The sequence below is a fragment of the Hipposideros armiger genome, unplaced genomic scaffold (assembly GCF_001890085.2).
Source record: "Hipposideros armiger isolate ML-2016 unplaced genomic scaffold, ASM189008v1 scaffold_12, whole genome shotgun sequence".
Classification (NCBI taxonomy): Eukaryota; Metazoa; Chordata; class Mammalia; order Chiroptera; family Hipposideridae; genus Hipposideros; species Hipposideros armiger.
Window position 1 is genome coordinate 3,033,506 of NW_017731362.1, and position 17,035 is coordinate 3,050,540.

The following is a 17,035-nucleotide window of genomic DNA, read 5'->3' on the forward strand; positions in this document are numbered from 1 at the left end:
AAACTCAGCCTTCTTCAATTTTATTGTATGTGAATGCTAATTAGACAATATACAATACACTTTTTTAAAACTTTCTCTTTGGCTTTATTTTGAAAAGGAAAAATATCCTCTTCAAAATTTCAAACTCTGCCCCAAGTGACTAGTTTAAGGCAAAAGCTAGAACAAATAACCAATAACCATAGAGAGAAATTTCCCTTTAAATTTAACAAAGACCTTGTATTGATGAAGAATGTTGTTACTGGGACTACATGAACTTCTCTGAAGAAAATGTTAATGAATGGATTACTTTGGCTGGACAGAGAGTTTAAAGGGGTCTAAGACTAAATGTATCAAAGTATGGTAAATGATAATTTTCTAAAACTATTTTTGATGGTGTGGCTATTCCTAAATCATTTGATTTAACTACAGCCTGAGAAAGTGAAAAAAAACAACAAAAAACAAACAAACTGATGACACTTAGGTAAAAAAGCAAGCCCTAAATTTCAATCTGAGGCAGAGACTTAATCACATAAAATTGAGGGATGAACAATCAATCAGGTTGTACACAGAAGTGATTCTGATTTAAGAATAATGGGATCCCAATTCAATTCATCAACTAAACAAGACATGTGTGAGCCAACTTGGAAAATTTGGTTATGAACCAGATGTAAGACAATATCAAATAATTATTGTTCATTTTTTTAGATGTAACAATGGCATCATGTCCATCTTTTTAACAGGTACAGTCATGCGCTGCTTAACAACAGGGATACATTGAGAAATGTGTAGTTGGGTGATTCTGTGCAAATGTGAACATCATAAAAGTGCACTTACACAAACCTAGATGGTACAGCCTACTACACGCCTAGGCTGTATGGTTTGCCTATTGCTCCTAGGCTACAAACCTATAAAGCATCTTACTGTACAAAACACATGAGATTAAATCAAGCACAAGAGAAAATGATGCAATCAAGACGCAGTGAACACGAGATGTATGACGCTGCTGCCAGCATAACACAGCATACTGTTTTACAGTAAACTTGTTTCTTTAATAAGAAAATGCCAGGAATGTTCATCACAAGATGTACAATAATTTTTTGGTAAAAAAAGTCTGTACATACATTAATTCAATAAATATTTATTAAGGGCTATCATGTATCAATATAAATTTCCAGTAAATGACACTTATGGAATCTAAGTTTTATGGATAATTTGTCAGACTTAAATAACTACACAATTTCTTAAGTGATTATTACCATTTGTACCTTATGTGGACAAGTTCTAGTACACCTTTAGTCCATTCTGAATTATTTTTCACCAGTCAAAATAACACAAATTCAAATTTTATTTTAAAATAAAATTTATTGAATACCATAATGAATTCAATACATTAAAAAATTGTTTTCCTTGTCAGTATTGGCACATAATGAAGACTTTTAAAGCACTGCTAAATTAACACTTCAAAAAATTTTAAATCATGTCCCATAAAAAAAATAAAGCTTAATAGTGTTATAAAGTATGAATTTACACTTACATATCAAAGTGTTAAAAAAAGAATTCCACACTCAATCCAATCATCTAAGTAAAAATCCAATCATAAGTATTTTTTAAAAGGTTCTCATTTAAACAAAATACAACAGAAGGTATGAATAGGCAAAAACTACCACATTTACATTGACATGTTTTACTGTGAAATCCTGCAGGTTAACCAGATAAACTATGGATATATATTTAATTTACATTCCAAAAGAATAGAAGTTGTTTACAATACTTTTATGCCTAATCAAAGAAACGAATGATGACATTCTATACTTTTTTCTTTCAGTTGCCCCTTAATTGACAATAAGATGGGGCTATTCCAAAATTTTAGTTTAGGCAATCATTGTTCCCCAATGACCTTTTCACAGATACAAAGACTGAAACATTAAACAAGGAAGCTCACATACAAGGTCTTCACTATAATATGGCCTGTATAACTACGCTTTCAATCATTGTTTACTCTGAAAATTCAGTAATCCAAATCATGAGTACTACACAATTTCTTTTAAATTCCAAAAGGTTGAGTAAATTGATTCAGATCTCTTGAATATACAGAGTATCTGCCTCCTAGGAAGCATAAAGTGATTTATATTCAGTATTTTGATTTTATTTGCATTACTCTCCCAACCTGTTTAGAATTATCTGAGATAAATTCGATTACTGAAAATATATATATTTTTCAAACTGTAGAGTTGGTTATTTGGCATCACCTTAAATAAATTGAATTCTTTTCCTTGTTAATGGAAAAATATGAAGCCTTTCAAACTAGTACACTAGTACGTTCCACCAGCCTGAAATGCAATTCCTGTGTTTTCGAAGTCTCATTGGTTGAGATCAGGCTGAAATTTGAGACCAGGCTTAAATAAATTAGTTCAAATATTTTGGTCAAATGTAAAAATAATGTTTGCTTATACCTAAGGCAAAAATTGAAAGAGCAAAAGATAGCTATAAAGTTCATTTGTATTTACTATAAATGTACCATTTCACCAAAATCTCTATGGGTATTTAACTAAAATCTATAAATGCCAACAGCAGATGGATTAAATTTTTCTTCTTTCAAAAGTGAAATAAATTGCAGATTGCACTAATAAGGTACTGCTAAGATAAAGAAAAAAACAAGCTAGAAGAAAATACAATGTATTAGGACTTAGAAAGGTCTTCCTTTCCCCACAAATCTATTTATCTTTGCTGAACTAAACTGAAGGGAAAAAATCATCTATATTACAATTTGAGATATTTAGTGATTTGTTTGATAAGCTAAAAAAATGTTCAGAGAATTTCTAAGCAATAATTGTTTTTCTATAAGTAGTAATAAAGTATCTTATGGTAGAAGGGCAAGAGAGGAAGAAACGATGTTGCCTTTTAAAGCCAAGTTTTCATCTCCCCTACCTTCTGTTCATTTTGATCCCCAAAGTAAAATATTTCTGTACTTTATTGTAATTTTTCTAAATATTTTCAGGTGGGTTGGTAAAATGAGTATTTAAGTAAAATATAAAGTTGACATTGAGAATGGAGAAACTTAAGGAATTTCACTTTTTATTTCTTATTTCTAGTTAGTCAATAAAAATTTAAAAGCAAACTAGAATAGGGTTTACCTCCTTGATAACAATGGTTGGATAAAGTAGAATTTGTATCAAAGCACTAAAATTTTAGATTTCTAGATGTAAAATTTTCTTAAACATTCTTCATAAAATGTGGTGAGGCTTTTGAATATCAGAAAGCTGGGATGAGAATGCAGATAATTTTACTAAAAAAGCTGTATTCTGGCAAACATTTTATTGATATTATAAATGAAAATATAGTTGGAGCTTTAAAATGGTACTTAATCTGTTCTTCTATCAGAGTTCCAAATAAATTATATTCTTTGGAAAAAATTCAAACTTGATATTACAGAGGCAAAATTAAGTTTAACCCTTACTTGTCAGATACTTGCCATTTACTAAAGGACCCAGAAGTGTATTAAGTGGAAAGAGGGCTGTCAAGGGGGCTTCTCTACCTTTAATTTACTCAGCAAAAGTTAAGACTTAATCAAAAGCATCTAATTCTCTCAAGTGCTAAATTTAGTTCAAACATCAAAGCTCTGATCCATTTTAAAAGGCATTAATTTTACCTTTTAATCAGCTGAACTGGCTGTAGAATGAAAGATCATGATTTGCTCACATATTTTATATATTATTTACAGAGAAATGCAAATTTCTGCTGCCTTTGCAATCACATGTCATTTGGAAATTTCTTAGAGAAAATAAAAGAAAATGGAAAGATAATTTGACCTCTGATGCCCAGCAGAATGTTGGAGGTTACATCTGAGATTTAGCAAAGAATGAGCAAGATTTTTTCAAGCTGGAAGGTACAAGATTGATTAATTGGTCTAATCTACTCATTCTGCAGGTGAGAGAACTGAGATACAAGTGTCTTGAGCTAAGACAATTTACTCAAACTCTTGTAATGTAATTACACTGAGACTAACACCCAGTTTCCTGTCTTTTGTCTTCAATTCTTTCCTCTGAAGCACACTTTGTACATTTGTAAACCACCAAAATATTAAAAAGTTAAGAGGTTTCTTTTGGGGAAAGGAGTGGGACTGAGGCAAAAAAGTTGGGAGGGTGGGGGTAATTGTTAGGGATATTATACTCAAACAATAAGCCATATGTATTAATATATAATTTGATAAAAAAATAATTTATACAAAATATCAAGCCTTAGCGTCAACAGGATCAAACTTCAGAGATCAGAAATACCATAGTGAAATTGAATATTAATGTAGAAATTTAAGCTACATCTTCAAGGAAACATCAGACCACAGAAAACTGTGGATTTCAGTTTTTGTGTCCTTTTAATGATTAGTTCTATATATTATGTTTCTGTATCCCTGGAAAAATATTCTAATATAATACATACGCAATTTGAAGCAATTTAGGTTCTCAAGTTTAAAAAAGAACTGGGAATTTTTTTTAATGTATGCTATAAAAATATGCATTTATATATTCCCAAATTATATTTTTCTAACCTTTGCAGTGATACAAGTCCAAAATTTCATTGCTAAACTGCCTTCTTGCATGGTCTTAAATAGTTATTTCTATAGAGCATAAAATTTGCATAATTCTTTACAGTAAAATCTGTTCAGAAACTCACTTAAGACAGAAATACTTTTATCTATCATTAGAGTTGAAACAGATTTCAGTAAGAAAAGTACAGGGGTGGATCAATTCTTTTTTAGAAAAATATACTGTATATAATACATTTTGAAAATTAAACAGACCAAATCCTTTTATTTAATGTGAAGGCACAACTTTAACATAGTTAAAAGCAAATGTATTTTAATTATTTATGATGTAATTGTCAGTACCAGCTCTTAAAAATATATATTTGCAAGCATGTCATTGAAAATTCTTTCAGATTGTCAATTCAAAAGTCAATTCAAAAAGTCGAACTCTATTTGTAGAAAATCAATTGACACATTTATGGCAAGTCCACATAGTATTACTGTTGGACAATCTGTTCACCAGCAGTCACAGGGTCTTCTTCATTTGTTGCATAGTCGGGCTGTTCCATCATCTAGGCGTAAATAAAGATGTTAGGAAATGCAAATTTTCAACTTGCCCTCAACATTCACTAATTTGGCAAAAGGATCCCCAATTTTTCAAAACGGCACGGAGTGCTCTACGGAACTGAGCACTCCTTTTGGTTCAATATCCACGCTCCTAAAGACAGTCAAAAGTGACACTAAACCTTTCAGGAAGCTAATCATTGGACTCAGGGCCAATCTGACAAATGCTTTCTCTGGACTGGATACTCCACTATTTCCATTTCCCTATATAAATACTGCCCTTCGTGGCAGTGGGAACTCCACTACAAAAAGAAGATATTCCTGATGCTTATTCCAGGACACCATTCTAGGCAGTGTCCACTCCAAGAAGTAGAAAAACTAAAAATAGCCCCACAACTCACTGTGAGAATACCTGCTGGCTCGGGGACAGTATAACCTGGTTGACACCTTGAACTGACCTTAAGATAATATGAAAATGATACATGAAATTTTGGAAATATTGTATGACAAAAATTGCTACTAAAAACAAATAACTTGAAGGTACTTAAAGGTCAAATGATATCTAAAAACAAAATCAAGAATACATTTGTTATAGACTATTTTAGAAGAATTAATTACCAGTTAAACTTTTCTCAAATAGTCACTTCAGCTCTGCCCATATTCCCATAAAAATATTTCCATATTTGGGAATGAAGGAAGAAGAAAGTGCTTAAACATTCTGTGTTTTCACCCTGTTCAGAAAAAATTCCTTAAAAAACAGAAAAAAGTACTTGATGTCTTTGTGAATATTGTAAAAATTTTTAAGATTAGTGATTAAATTTCAGTATTGTGATACACTTTTTTCCTCCTCCTTTATGAAGAATTAGAAGAAAAGAGCAGCAAGACAACTGTTCCTAGTTTTGTAAACTGATTCTAAAAGCTTTAGTGTTTTTTGGAAGAGGAAGGAGAGGAATCACTTCCAAATGGGGTCTCAGGACTTGCTGGACAAGAAGCATACAACATGAGCTGAGGCTTTCACCTGACAACTGTCTCAAGTAATGGACACAGCTTACACAACCCAAATCTGCTGACACTCTATGAATCATCTCAAGTTCCCAAACAATCAGTTTTAAGGCCCTCTATTTGCCAAAGATATCCCCTAGATGAAGGTAGTTACATGTTCTAGGAGAAAAAAGAAGCCAAATCAAGACAGGTTATATAGTAAGCATTTTACCACAGGAAACTTAAGGTGAAGTTGTTGAAAGTTGATTTTAGTCACAATTTAAATGAAGGAGGGAGAGGAGAAGCAGGTAAGATATATTTAGCCCCCCTTTCTTCTAGCAATTTAGAAGCTCTGGGTGAAGAGGTTGAGCTGTGAGCAGCCTCAGCGCAGGATGGATGGTGGAGAAACTCTTACTTCCCCGAGACCTGTTTACCCTGGCGACTGTCACCTAATGAAACAATAGCCTACATACCCTCAGCTATAACATGTCTCTTCCTTCCTAATGTTGAGGTACCTCACTGGCAATGTAAACTGATCCCTAAATATAGAAAAGTCTTAGCTTAAAAAAGAAACAAAAAACTTTTAAAATCAACTTATTGAGAAGTAAACATTTCTACTCTGTATGTATGTAGTTTTCTTTCCTGACTGTTCAATAAAAAACAACATAGAAACATCATTTACTAATAGCTCTGCTTATTTATAATTGAACCAATCTCCAGAAACACTCTAATAAGACCCTCATCGATGTGGGGTAACTGGAGAGTTGCTGATACTAAAGCAGAGTTGTTCTAAGTATCTCTACTCGGACTTGTTAGTGACAGCTTGTGACTTCTAAAAATAATTAGAAGCACTAGTGACATTTAACAGAGACAAATCCACTGTTTACTGGTATCAACAACTAAAAACTTACTTCTAACTCAGAGTAAAATTGCCCATTGGAGGGGGCTGCATAAATCTAACTCCACTGATTTAGGATTAGAAACAAACAAATAAAAATCTCCTAAAATGACAATTTCTCTTAATTGTTCTATATGCCAAAGTAATTATGCTAGTGCTTGACTTTTCTCTCTAGAGAAAATACACCTTTATTTACTCTACACTAATTAGAACTAATTCTCAGTAAAATCAAATAAATGGAACTGAATACTGTACTCTTGAAGCATTCTAGAAAAAAAAAATTCATAGAAAATATAGTGTCAAGTAGCTTTGAGCTCTAGAAAAGAATATACAATTAAGATTTCCAAATTAGTATTATTTTAGTGAAATTTTATAGAAACATTACTTCTTTTGATCAGAGAAATTCATTGAAAGAGCTGAAAGGCTCCAAGTAAAATACTAAAGTATTTCTATGAAGTCTCTTAAGTTTCAGCAACAAATGAGGTATAATTTGCTCTTTGAAAACAATATTAAAAGGCTGTTGGAGTTACCCATGACATTTAGAAGTCTCCATGCAAAGTCCTGCTTTTTACCACCACTATTCTAACACTCCACTCTAATGTCGGGCATTAGAACGAACCAAATGATTAACAGCATAAACAAACATTTCATCACCTTAAATTCTGACTTTTATATTACTTGCTTTATATTTGATTATTTCAAAACAGTAGCAAAAACTTTTGGTACCTGCAAAAAATGATTATAAAGATTACAGACACAGAAGTCTAGTTTAATGTTTTAAAAGTGCCTCACTTTTCAATACCCTATAACAATTTTGGTAATTTAATGAGGGCTGCTAAAACACAATCAGGGAACTTATGCACACACACAAAAGTGACTAAAGGTCAGTGGATTAAGGACTGAACATTATAGCTACTTTGCATGAAGAATTCTAATAACACTAACTGAGAATTTACAGTGTATAAAACACTGTTATCAGCACCTATGAGCTAATATCTTAATGAGGGAGGCATACATATGAGACTACAAGGCAGATGTTAATAAGTATTTAAAGTACAAAGTCTACAAAAAATATGGGGAAAGGTGAATCTAATTTCAATTAGAAAACTCTTGAATATCTCCTTGGAGAAGGCGGATTTTGAGTTGGGAGTTACATAAGGGATATTCTGGAAACAGAAACTGGCAACACTATGAAGATAATGGAGGAAGAGGAAGAAAAGGATTCTTATACTGTAATTTAAGAGATGAACTAGTAACTACCTGAAGGCTGTCTGCAGGGCTGACCCTCAGGCTTATCATGCACCGGGTCTGTACCTAGTCTCCCTCTACTTTATCAGGCTTGTTGAGGTTCTCTACTTTCCAAGCATCTGCCTAGCCTTATATCTGATTTCAACATCCACCCGCCTCACCAAGTCTTAGGCTAACTCACCACAATGAATTACACATTTTCTTACTTGCCTTGAAGATCCAACCTCATTTTATGGACAAAGAGACAGCCTTAACAGATTAGCTAATTTGCCAGAACTGATGCCATAGCCAATAATATACTCTATATAATCCATAATATACCACAAGTGACAACATTCAAGCTAAATTAATTTTGACTTTAAAGGTTGGACAAAAGCAATGAGATATTTTTCTTTCACATTAATAGGGGAATAATTTTGTCAAGGCATTATATTCCATAAATTTCAAAAAGGCTAGTTTTCCAGAAAAACAGACCCTCTCTTAGCAGCAGTTGGTAAGATTCTGTAACTAGCTGGCCTAAAATTCCAGCAAATATCCATTCTTCATATTTTAAAATCTAGTGCACAGTAGGAAAATGACTGAGTTTAACAGATTTTTTTCTCTGATGCTTATGATGGCTCTCAATCCCTTTACAAATAAGTTAAAGGAACCAGATTTAACCAAGACCCAAAGATTTAACACCTAAACTAGGAAAATGGAAACCTAGCTAATGAATTGAAAAATAACAGCCAAACCAACAAAACCCAAAACATAAAACCCAAATTCCTACAAATAATAATAGCAAATACATTTATAGTGCTCATGCTGTGTCAGGCACTAGTTAGTCTAAGCATTTTGCAAATATAACAACCCTCTTAAGTACATGACTATTATCCATTTGCAGGAAACAGAGATGCCAAGAAACTAAGTAACTTGCCTAATATCACATAGCTAATAATTAACAAAATTGGAGTTCAGACGAAGTCAGTCTGGCAGCAGATTCCACACTTTTTATTACTACGTGTTACTTTATATTCTGAATGTCTTTACCTAATAAAATTATGACACCACACTACAAAAGTGAGAAGTGTATAACCAAAGTTGTTCTATCTTTTGAGACGCTTTTAAATAGATTTTCCTACAATCAACTGCTTTATTTAGCTACTATGTCATGTGATAGAAAGCCCTGGAGTCTGCCCTTCTGGGGCCATTTCCTACTGCTTTGAGTCCAGCTGCGATGAGCCTTCCCTTTATATTATAGTTAACTGCTATGAAGCAGATCATAATTTTGTTTAAGATCACAATTTTTAAGAATGAAACTTGGATGGTCCAGGGCACAGAATTTGTTCATAGGGAATATAAATGCATCCCATGGATGATTCCTTCTTTACCTACCATCCCCTTTCTCCGCAATAAACATCATGGAGAGAGAAAGGAGGAAAGGTGATACAATAAACCCAAGAAAAAAATGAGCTGAAGAATATTTTCAGAGACACAATGTTATTACATCTACATAAATAACATCTCTAAATATTCAATTATTTTTAGTATGAGTTGGCATAAAAAAGATCTGGAAGCACTACACAAACTACAAAGTAGCTACCTCTTCAGGGTAGGGGTGGGGTTAGAGAAGAGTTAGAAAAGGGCCTTCTATGTTTAGACACTTTTGCATTGCTTGTTTATAAAATGCAAACATGCATTACTTTGTAATTAAAATACCAAAAGAAAAATAATCAAAGTAAAAGCAGGGTCAGGGTCTGTGTAAAAATTTTAGTTCATTAACTGCCAATAACATTAACCTGTAAGTTGTTATAATAGAAAAATGACCAGTAGTAGAACATCTTTTCACATCAATTTTGCACAATTTTTATTCATTTTCTGGAGAATCCACTGGAGAGAAATTACTGTGTCAATGGAAATGGTAAAATAAAGTATGGTACATATACATATGAGATAATATTATACAGACATTAAAATGATTTTTTACAAGAAATTTAAAATGAAATAACACAAACATGCTGTGGAGAAACAAGATAGAGCATGGTACCATCTACTCACCTATCCATCTACCTAAAAAGGCATACAAGGAAACTCACTTAAATCTTAAGAGTGGCTCTCTCTAGGTGGTGGGATTATGGGTGGACTCAATTTTCTTATATTTTCCTGCATTTTCAAAACTTTGTGCAACAAGCACATATTTTTATAATAAAATACTTTAAAGTTGTGTTAAAGGAGAAGGAAAATTTTATAAGTAAAAATAAAATGCTGGTGATGAAAACAAGAAATACTATATTTAATTCTGTAAGATAGCACACGTGCTCTCACTAACAGTCGCAAATTTAAATTCTAACGTAAGTCAAGATTTAATACCAACCCTAAACAAAATTTCCCCGTTGCTCATCTTCCTTGTCCTTACATCATAATCGTTAATCAGATTAAGTGCCCTAACAGTAAAAATCTGCTCACAGTTCTTCTCTTCTCCCTCCATGTTTTCACTCACTCGTTGAACATGATGACACTCCCAAATTTCTATCTCTAGCACGGTCTGTTTCCTGCACATCAGGAGATATTTATTCAACTGCCTATTATATCTCTCTTCCTGGTGGTCCTATAGGTGTTTTGAAAAGTCCAGAATTGAGTTCATGTCTGATATTGAACATGTGCAACACTGAATTAATCAACTTCCTCCTCAAACCTGCTGCCCTTCTTTGTCTCAGTGGACAGTATCACCATCCACCCATTCAGTTACCCAAGGCAGAAACCTTGGACACCACTTCCTTCTCCTCTCCCTACACTGAATCTATAACCACATCTCATTAATAAAGTCTCTAAATTCCTCTTAACTTTGTCTACTTCTCTCAGTCTCACTGCCTTCCTAATTCCTGGCTACTATCGCTTCTCATTGTAATAGTTGCCTCAAGTTCTGCTATCTCCTTCGATCCATTTTCTGAATTTCTTAAAACCCTTAAGTGGTCCCCAACCCTCTTAGGATAGAATCCAAACTCTTTAACATGGCTTATAAAACCCTACAGGCTTTTATCCTTGCTTCCTTCTCCAGTTTTCATTTCCCACTGTTCCCTTACTCTTACTCAGCATTATAGTCATCCTTGACTTCTTTTGGTTCCTACAATAGAATGTTATCATACTCTCTTCCCGCTGAGCCTTTGAAGACATGGTTCCCCTCAATATAGAACACGTGGCTGAGTTAAAGTCTCAACATAAATTTAATATTCTTTAAAAAGTCTCTCCCAAATCACCTTTGATTCCGTCATGAAACCACAAGCACTGGTGTCCCAACTCTAGGGACTCTACCCTAGTACATTTCATGTCACTCTACCCTAATACATTTATCACGTTATTGTTAGTGACTCTATCTGCATCCCTCACTACACTCTAACTTTCAAGAGGCTATGAGAGTAGGCATATTTCTAACTTGTTCATCTTTTATCACCAGCACCTAAAATAGTACCTGGGTCATAGAATTGCTCAAGAAACCTTTGCTAAATGAAGAAATATAAAACTATTTTAAAAAAAATGATGAGAAAGGCACTTTCTAGGATGTGGTCTTCAAAGGCTAGTAGTAGAGTGTGTGTTGTAGGACATACTTTATTTTTTAAAATCTACAAAAATAAAAAAAGCTCTATGTGGGTGACCTCTTAAAGGAAAAGTTATAAGCTATCTTACCATTTCAGTCCCTTGTGATCATAAACTAATTATATGCGTATAAATACATGTTGAGACAATGGCATCGTGAGGTAGGCAAGGCAGGTATTATTATTTCAACCAAATCTCAGAGAAATTACAAGATTTACACAAACCAATTCTAGACCAGTGCTTTTTTCAATTATAGTAGTCTAACTTAATGTGTTAATCAGCTGTTGTTTAATAAAGATGATACTACAGACCAACCACAAGATGGATATGAACTTTGAACTGTTTACCTAACAGAATTGCAGTCATCCACCCAAAGTATCTCTGTTTTGTTCATGCATGAGAGTGGATGGAGAAGGGCAGTTTGTTGTAATAGGTCAAAGCAGAGCTGTCACATGAAGGGATCAATGCCATGACCCTGAACTCAAAGGCTAGGGTTTCCCAACCCTCTTTAATTTCAATGTAAACAAATTTTACTGGAATACCAAGAACATTCATGAAAAGAAGAAAGGGGTTTAACTTCAATGAAGAAACAATTCAAATAACAGATTCTGGTATCAAGATTTTTCTCTGTTCTGGAATTTTACAGAAAGGTCAATCTTGATCCATTTAAATCTGAAGCGAGTGCCCTATTTCATTTAGTCAGGCTCATTGAGATGCTGAAGAGAGTACACTTTTTATCTGCAAAACCTTAGAACTCTTACTATAAATAGCTATTGTCAGTCTCCAAATTCAGTACTTAACATAGCGTGTTATCTTTCATGAAGTCTACTTTTGTGTGAATTTTGAAAACTCATGTTGAAATGCTGATTTGGTTTTCCTTGATGCCTTCCTCCTAACTCCTTCCTGGTAGTTTTATCTTGAGTCACCAGGATTTTGGCATCAGGTTGAGTGGGAATGAGAACTGATGATGCAGCAGGAGGAAAGGGGGCAGCAATGGAAAAACTTAGGACATCCTGAGAGATCCAAGATAACTTTTTGGCATATAAAAGCTTTGATATATATAGGCAGTTCCCAGCCAAAGTTAGTCAGTGAATTATGTCATAACTTGGTAACTGAAATATAAGCTACATACCTGATACCCGTTACCTTTCCAGAACTTTTTCATTTCCTTACGTCTCCAAGCAACAATCGAGGCAGTAATAAGTGTGCAAGGTACTAAATAGAGGAGAGCAGGTTGCCCCTTTTTCATCAGCACCAGAACAACAAATGTAAGTATCATGCCAACAGCATAGGCTGCAAGAAAAATACCAAGTATCAGTCGTTAGTACATGCTACCAAAGGTAGACTTTAAATAATTCCCTCATTGAAGTACTAGTTTTCAAATACTGGAGAACATTTTACCCTGTGACTTCTTTTCATAATTTCATTATTTTCCTAGATAGTAATTAGGAGAGACATTCTACAGAGCTTTTGAAAAATTTAGAAACTGGTTAGTATTTCAATTATAATTACTCTAATCATCAATCACAGATAAAGATAATAATTCAGTATAGTCTCAACATTCTGTCACTATTAAGTATTTTGAGTTGTTCCACATTTTAGACAAATAAAATCTGTACCTATAGGTACTAACAGATTCTTTGAAATAGCTTCCTCATATTGATTATATATCATTCCTGGGCTTCTTCAACAAGAGCATACCAAACATCATCTGATCTTTTCTTAATGACCCAGGGTCTCCATGATGAACACAGGACCTCAGAATTTTGGTGCTCGAAGGACCTTTACATATAATTTAATCTACCTCCTCATTTTACAGATGAGGCAGTGGAGGACCAGGGAAGTTAAGTAAATTATCCAAAGTTACACAGCAGAATTGACAGTTCTATTATATGCCTTTTTCATTGAATGTTCTTTTATTGTACCACACTAACTGGTGCTAGACTCTATTATGTTAATGCCCTTCGAGAGTACCTACTTAATGGCCTCAGATTGCTTTTTCTTATTTCTTTATAATTTTTTTCTTTTCTTCATCTTTTCAATCACTTAACTGCTCTTTCTTGCTGTCAGGGTACCAAGTTTTAGCAACAGCATTCTCTACTACTAGCGCATGCTTTTAATTTACTGGATTTAATCTTACTGTGGAATTGAAAACTTTGCTAAACCAGAATCTAATTGGCTCTGGTGCAGGCCATTTACCTAAGCGTAAAGAACTTTGGAGTGAGGACTTTGAGATATCTATTTGATATATTCAAAAGTATTAAAGTATTGTTTTTGGCTTCCTTCCTGTTCTTGTCTGTTTTCAATAATAGAAACAGAGGGATAAGTAACAACTATCTCTGCTGTTCTAGGTAAGAAATTATTTGTCATAAATTCATTTATATAAATACATAGTTATCCATTCAGTAGTTTTTAAAAATCTAGTATTACACAATTTAGAGACTACTTTCATGCCAGGTACTCTAATAAGCATTTTACATATGTAACCTAATGTATTTCTTTCACATATAATTTCCTTTTAAACCTCACAAACCTGGTGATATAGGTAATATAATTATCTCTATCTGATGGAAAAAATTTATCTTATTAGTTAATGGTGAAGAATTAGAAATCAGAACTCCTTATTTTTAGACATCTACCTTTTCCTACAGAGAATACAATTCAATATAATAAAAAGAAAAAACAAAAAAATCTACCAATTGTGGAAGAGATATAATATATAGACGAAGAGCCAGTCTGCTCATCAAATCTTCTACAGTATGCAATCAATAGGCCTTAAAAAACAAAAAACAAAGAAACACTCCACGTTATTTTCTTAAAACAACAGCAACACAAATTCAACTGTTAACTATTGCAACAGTACACAATGTATTGTATTTAACTTTCATTTTTGCATCATGAGAACATTAAATACCTCAAATTCTAGACAAAATTTTATATGCTAATTTTTGTATTTAATGCCATTATTTTAAAACATTTTCACAAGACATTAAACAGTCTTACAAACATGATTTTTTATTAGCTGCTTACTATTCCACGTCATGGAGAAAATTTTTATATTTCTGTGGTTTTAGTTATAATATTTCCTCTCATTTATAATTTTATTGATTTGGGTCCGCTCTCTTTTGTTCTTGGTCTGTCAATTGTATTTATCTTTTTAAAGAACCAACTCTTAGTTTCAGTAATCTTTTCTATTGTCTTTGTCTTCTCTATTTATTTCTGCTCTAATCTTTACTATTTCCTTCCCTCTGCTAACTTTGGGTATAGTTTGTTCTTTTATTTTCTGGTTCCTATATGTATAACATTAGGTTGCTTATTGTAACCTTTCTGTTTTCTTGACGTATGTGCTTATCACTATAAACTTCCCTCTTAGAACTGCTTTTGCTGCATCTCACAAGTTTTGGAATGTTGTGAATCTCTTTTGTTTGTCTCAAGATACTTTTTCATCACCCTTTAAAATTGTCTAATTTCATGTGATCATAAATTTTCTAGTTTTCCCCTAGTTATTTAGTTTTATACCACAGTGGTCAGAAAATATTCTTGGCATGATTTCCTTCTTCTTAAATTTGCTAAGATTTGTTTTGTGGTCTAACATATATCCTAGAAAATGATCTGTGTGCGCTTCAGAAGTAAGTGTATTTGGCTATTGTTGAACGGAACGTTCTGTATATGTTTGTTAGATTCATTTGGCATACAGTGTTAAGAAAAATGTTCAAATGCAGCATTAAAAAAAATGTATTATAAGAGCATCAAGGAAGACAACTTCAAATTATGATCAAAGTCTCCCTTCCTAGTAGAATAAAATAATTTTGGACTTTTAATACAAAGAGTTCAAAGAAAAATTAAATATAAGCTCTCATTTGTAAACATGCCAAGTATATAAATAATCTATTTTACTACCTATTTCTTTTAAGAAATTTGTTGACCCTCTCCAAAGAAGTTTTAGATTGTATTTACTAATTAAACACTGTTAGGAAACAGTAAGAATGACATTTAACTATTGAAAAATTATAAAATAATTTTACTATTTTTATTGGTTGTTTCAATTAATTAGTCTTGGTCCCTACATAATTAATCAATAAGTTCTTTGATAATTTCTTGTTATTTTTACTTTATTTGCAATTTAACCACATTTTCATGTGTTTAAAAAAATGGAACTCTCTCCCCCAAAATCAGAATTTAGCTTTTAGAATAAGTCATGTATTGTCAAAAACTCTGCTGTTTGGGGAAATATTTGTTTGGGATCTTCATTTACTTAAGAATGTAATATTTATGGGCTGGCTGAGTGGCGCGTTGGTTAAGAACTGGCTTGAGACGCCAGAGGGCCCCGGTTCGGATCCCACATACGAGGGCCAGTGACACTACCCTCTATAGCTAAGATGGTGAATGGCAGCTTGACCTGGGGCTGGGCTGCCGTGAGTCGCCAGCGATGCGTAGGCTGCAGTTCCCTGCTGCAGTGGGCTGCCATAAGCTACCGTGTATAGCCGGCAGCCAGTGGCCAGCAGCCGCCGTGAGCGGCCATCCAGAGGCTGGAGACTGATCTGCCTCGCCCAGGAAGAGCGCAATGATGGTGCCAACTTGGGCCAGTGAAGCAACGTCCTCCACAACTAGACTGAAGAACAAAAGGACAGCAACTTGTCTGTTCCCCTTCCACCAATTCCCCAGCGCTGTTCCCATCCCCCAAGCCCCCAGTTTTAAAAAAAAACAAACAAAAAAGAAACCTTAAGGTTACCCAATAGAATGCTCTCCCTGCTTTGTGGGAATGGAGGCTCACTGAACTAAGACAATTAAAACACTGGAGTTCCACATGCCAACTATTCACAAGGCAACACTGTTAAATTCTCTCTCTACTTAGCTTTACTATGTAAATAAAAGTTTTTTTTAATTTTCTTTACCCATCCACAGGTAGTTAGTACACAGGGATACTGTAAGAAAAGTGAGGAAGGACAAAATCTCAACTGATTGAGAAATATTAATTACTTCTAGCCTATTTTCTTAATGGGCTGGGAATAAGTTTATTTTACAGGTAGCCCAGCGAGGAAAACAATGCAGAACCCCAATCAATGTTAGAGAAAACAAGCTAAGAGAGGTGATGGACTCCACCACATGCTGTATTTTTTGATATTATGTAATAGTGCCCTACAAGCTGGTGTTCTAGTAGCTTATTCCTCTTGATCATGACCTTGCCTAGTATTACTAAACTACTTTTCCTAAAACATAATCATTATTATTTAAAAATAGAGTAGGAACTATAATACATTTGGTATTAT

General features: G+C 33.6%; 1 protein-coding gene across 1 annotated transcript in view; it reads right to left on the bottom strand.

The window, feature by feature from the left end:
• Positions 1–1,097: 1,097 nt before the first annotated feature.
• Positions 1,098–17,035, bottom strand: part of SPPL2A (signal peptide peptidase like 2A) — a 48,153-nt gene continuing 32,215 nt past the window's right edge. Inside the window, exons 13-15 of the mRNA XM_019664831.1 lie at positions 14,462–14,539; positions 12,898–13,058; positions 1,098–5,073 (exon numbers count right to left, since the gene is read on the bottom strand). Coding sequence (XP_019520376.1) covers positions 4,999–5,073; positions 12,898–13,058; positions 14,462–14,539 — 314 coding nt within the window. The 3' untranslated portion in view covers positions 1,098–4,998. The remainder of the gene's footprint in view (positions 5,074–12,897; positions 13,059–14,461; positions 14,540–17,035) is intronic.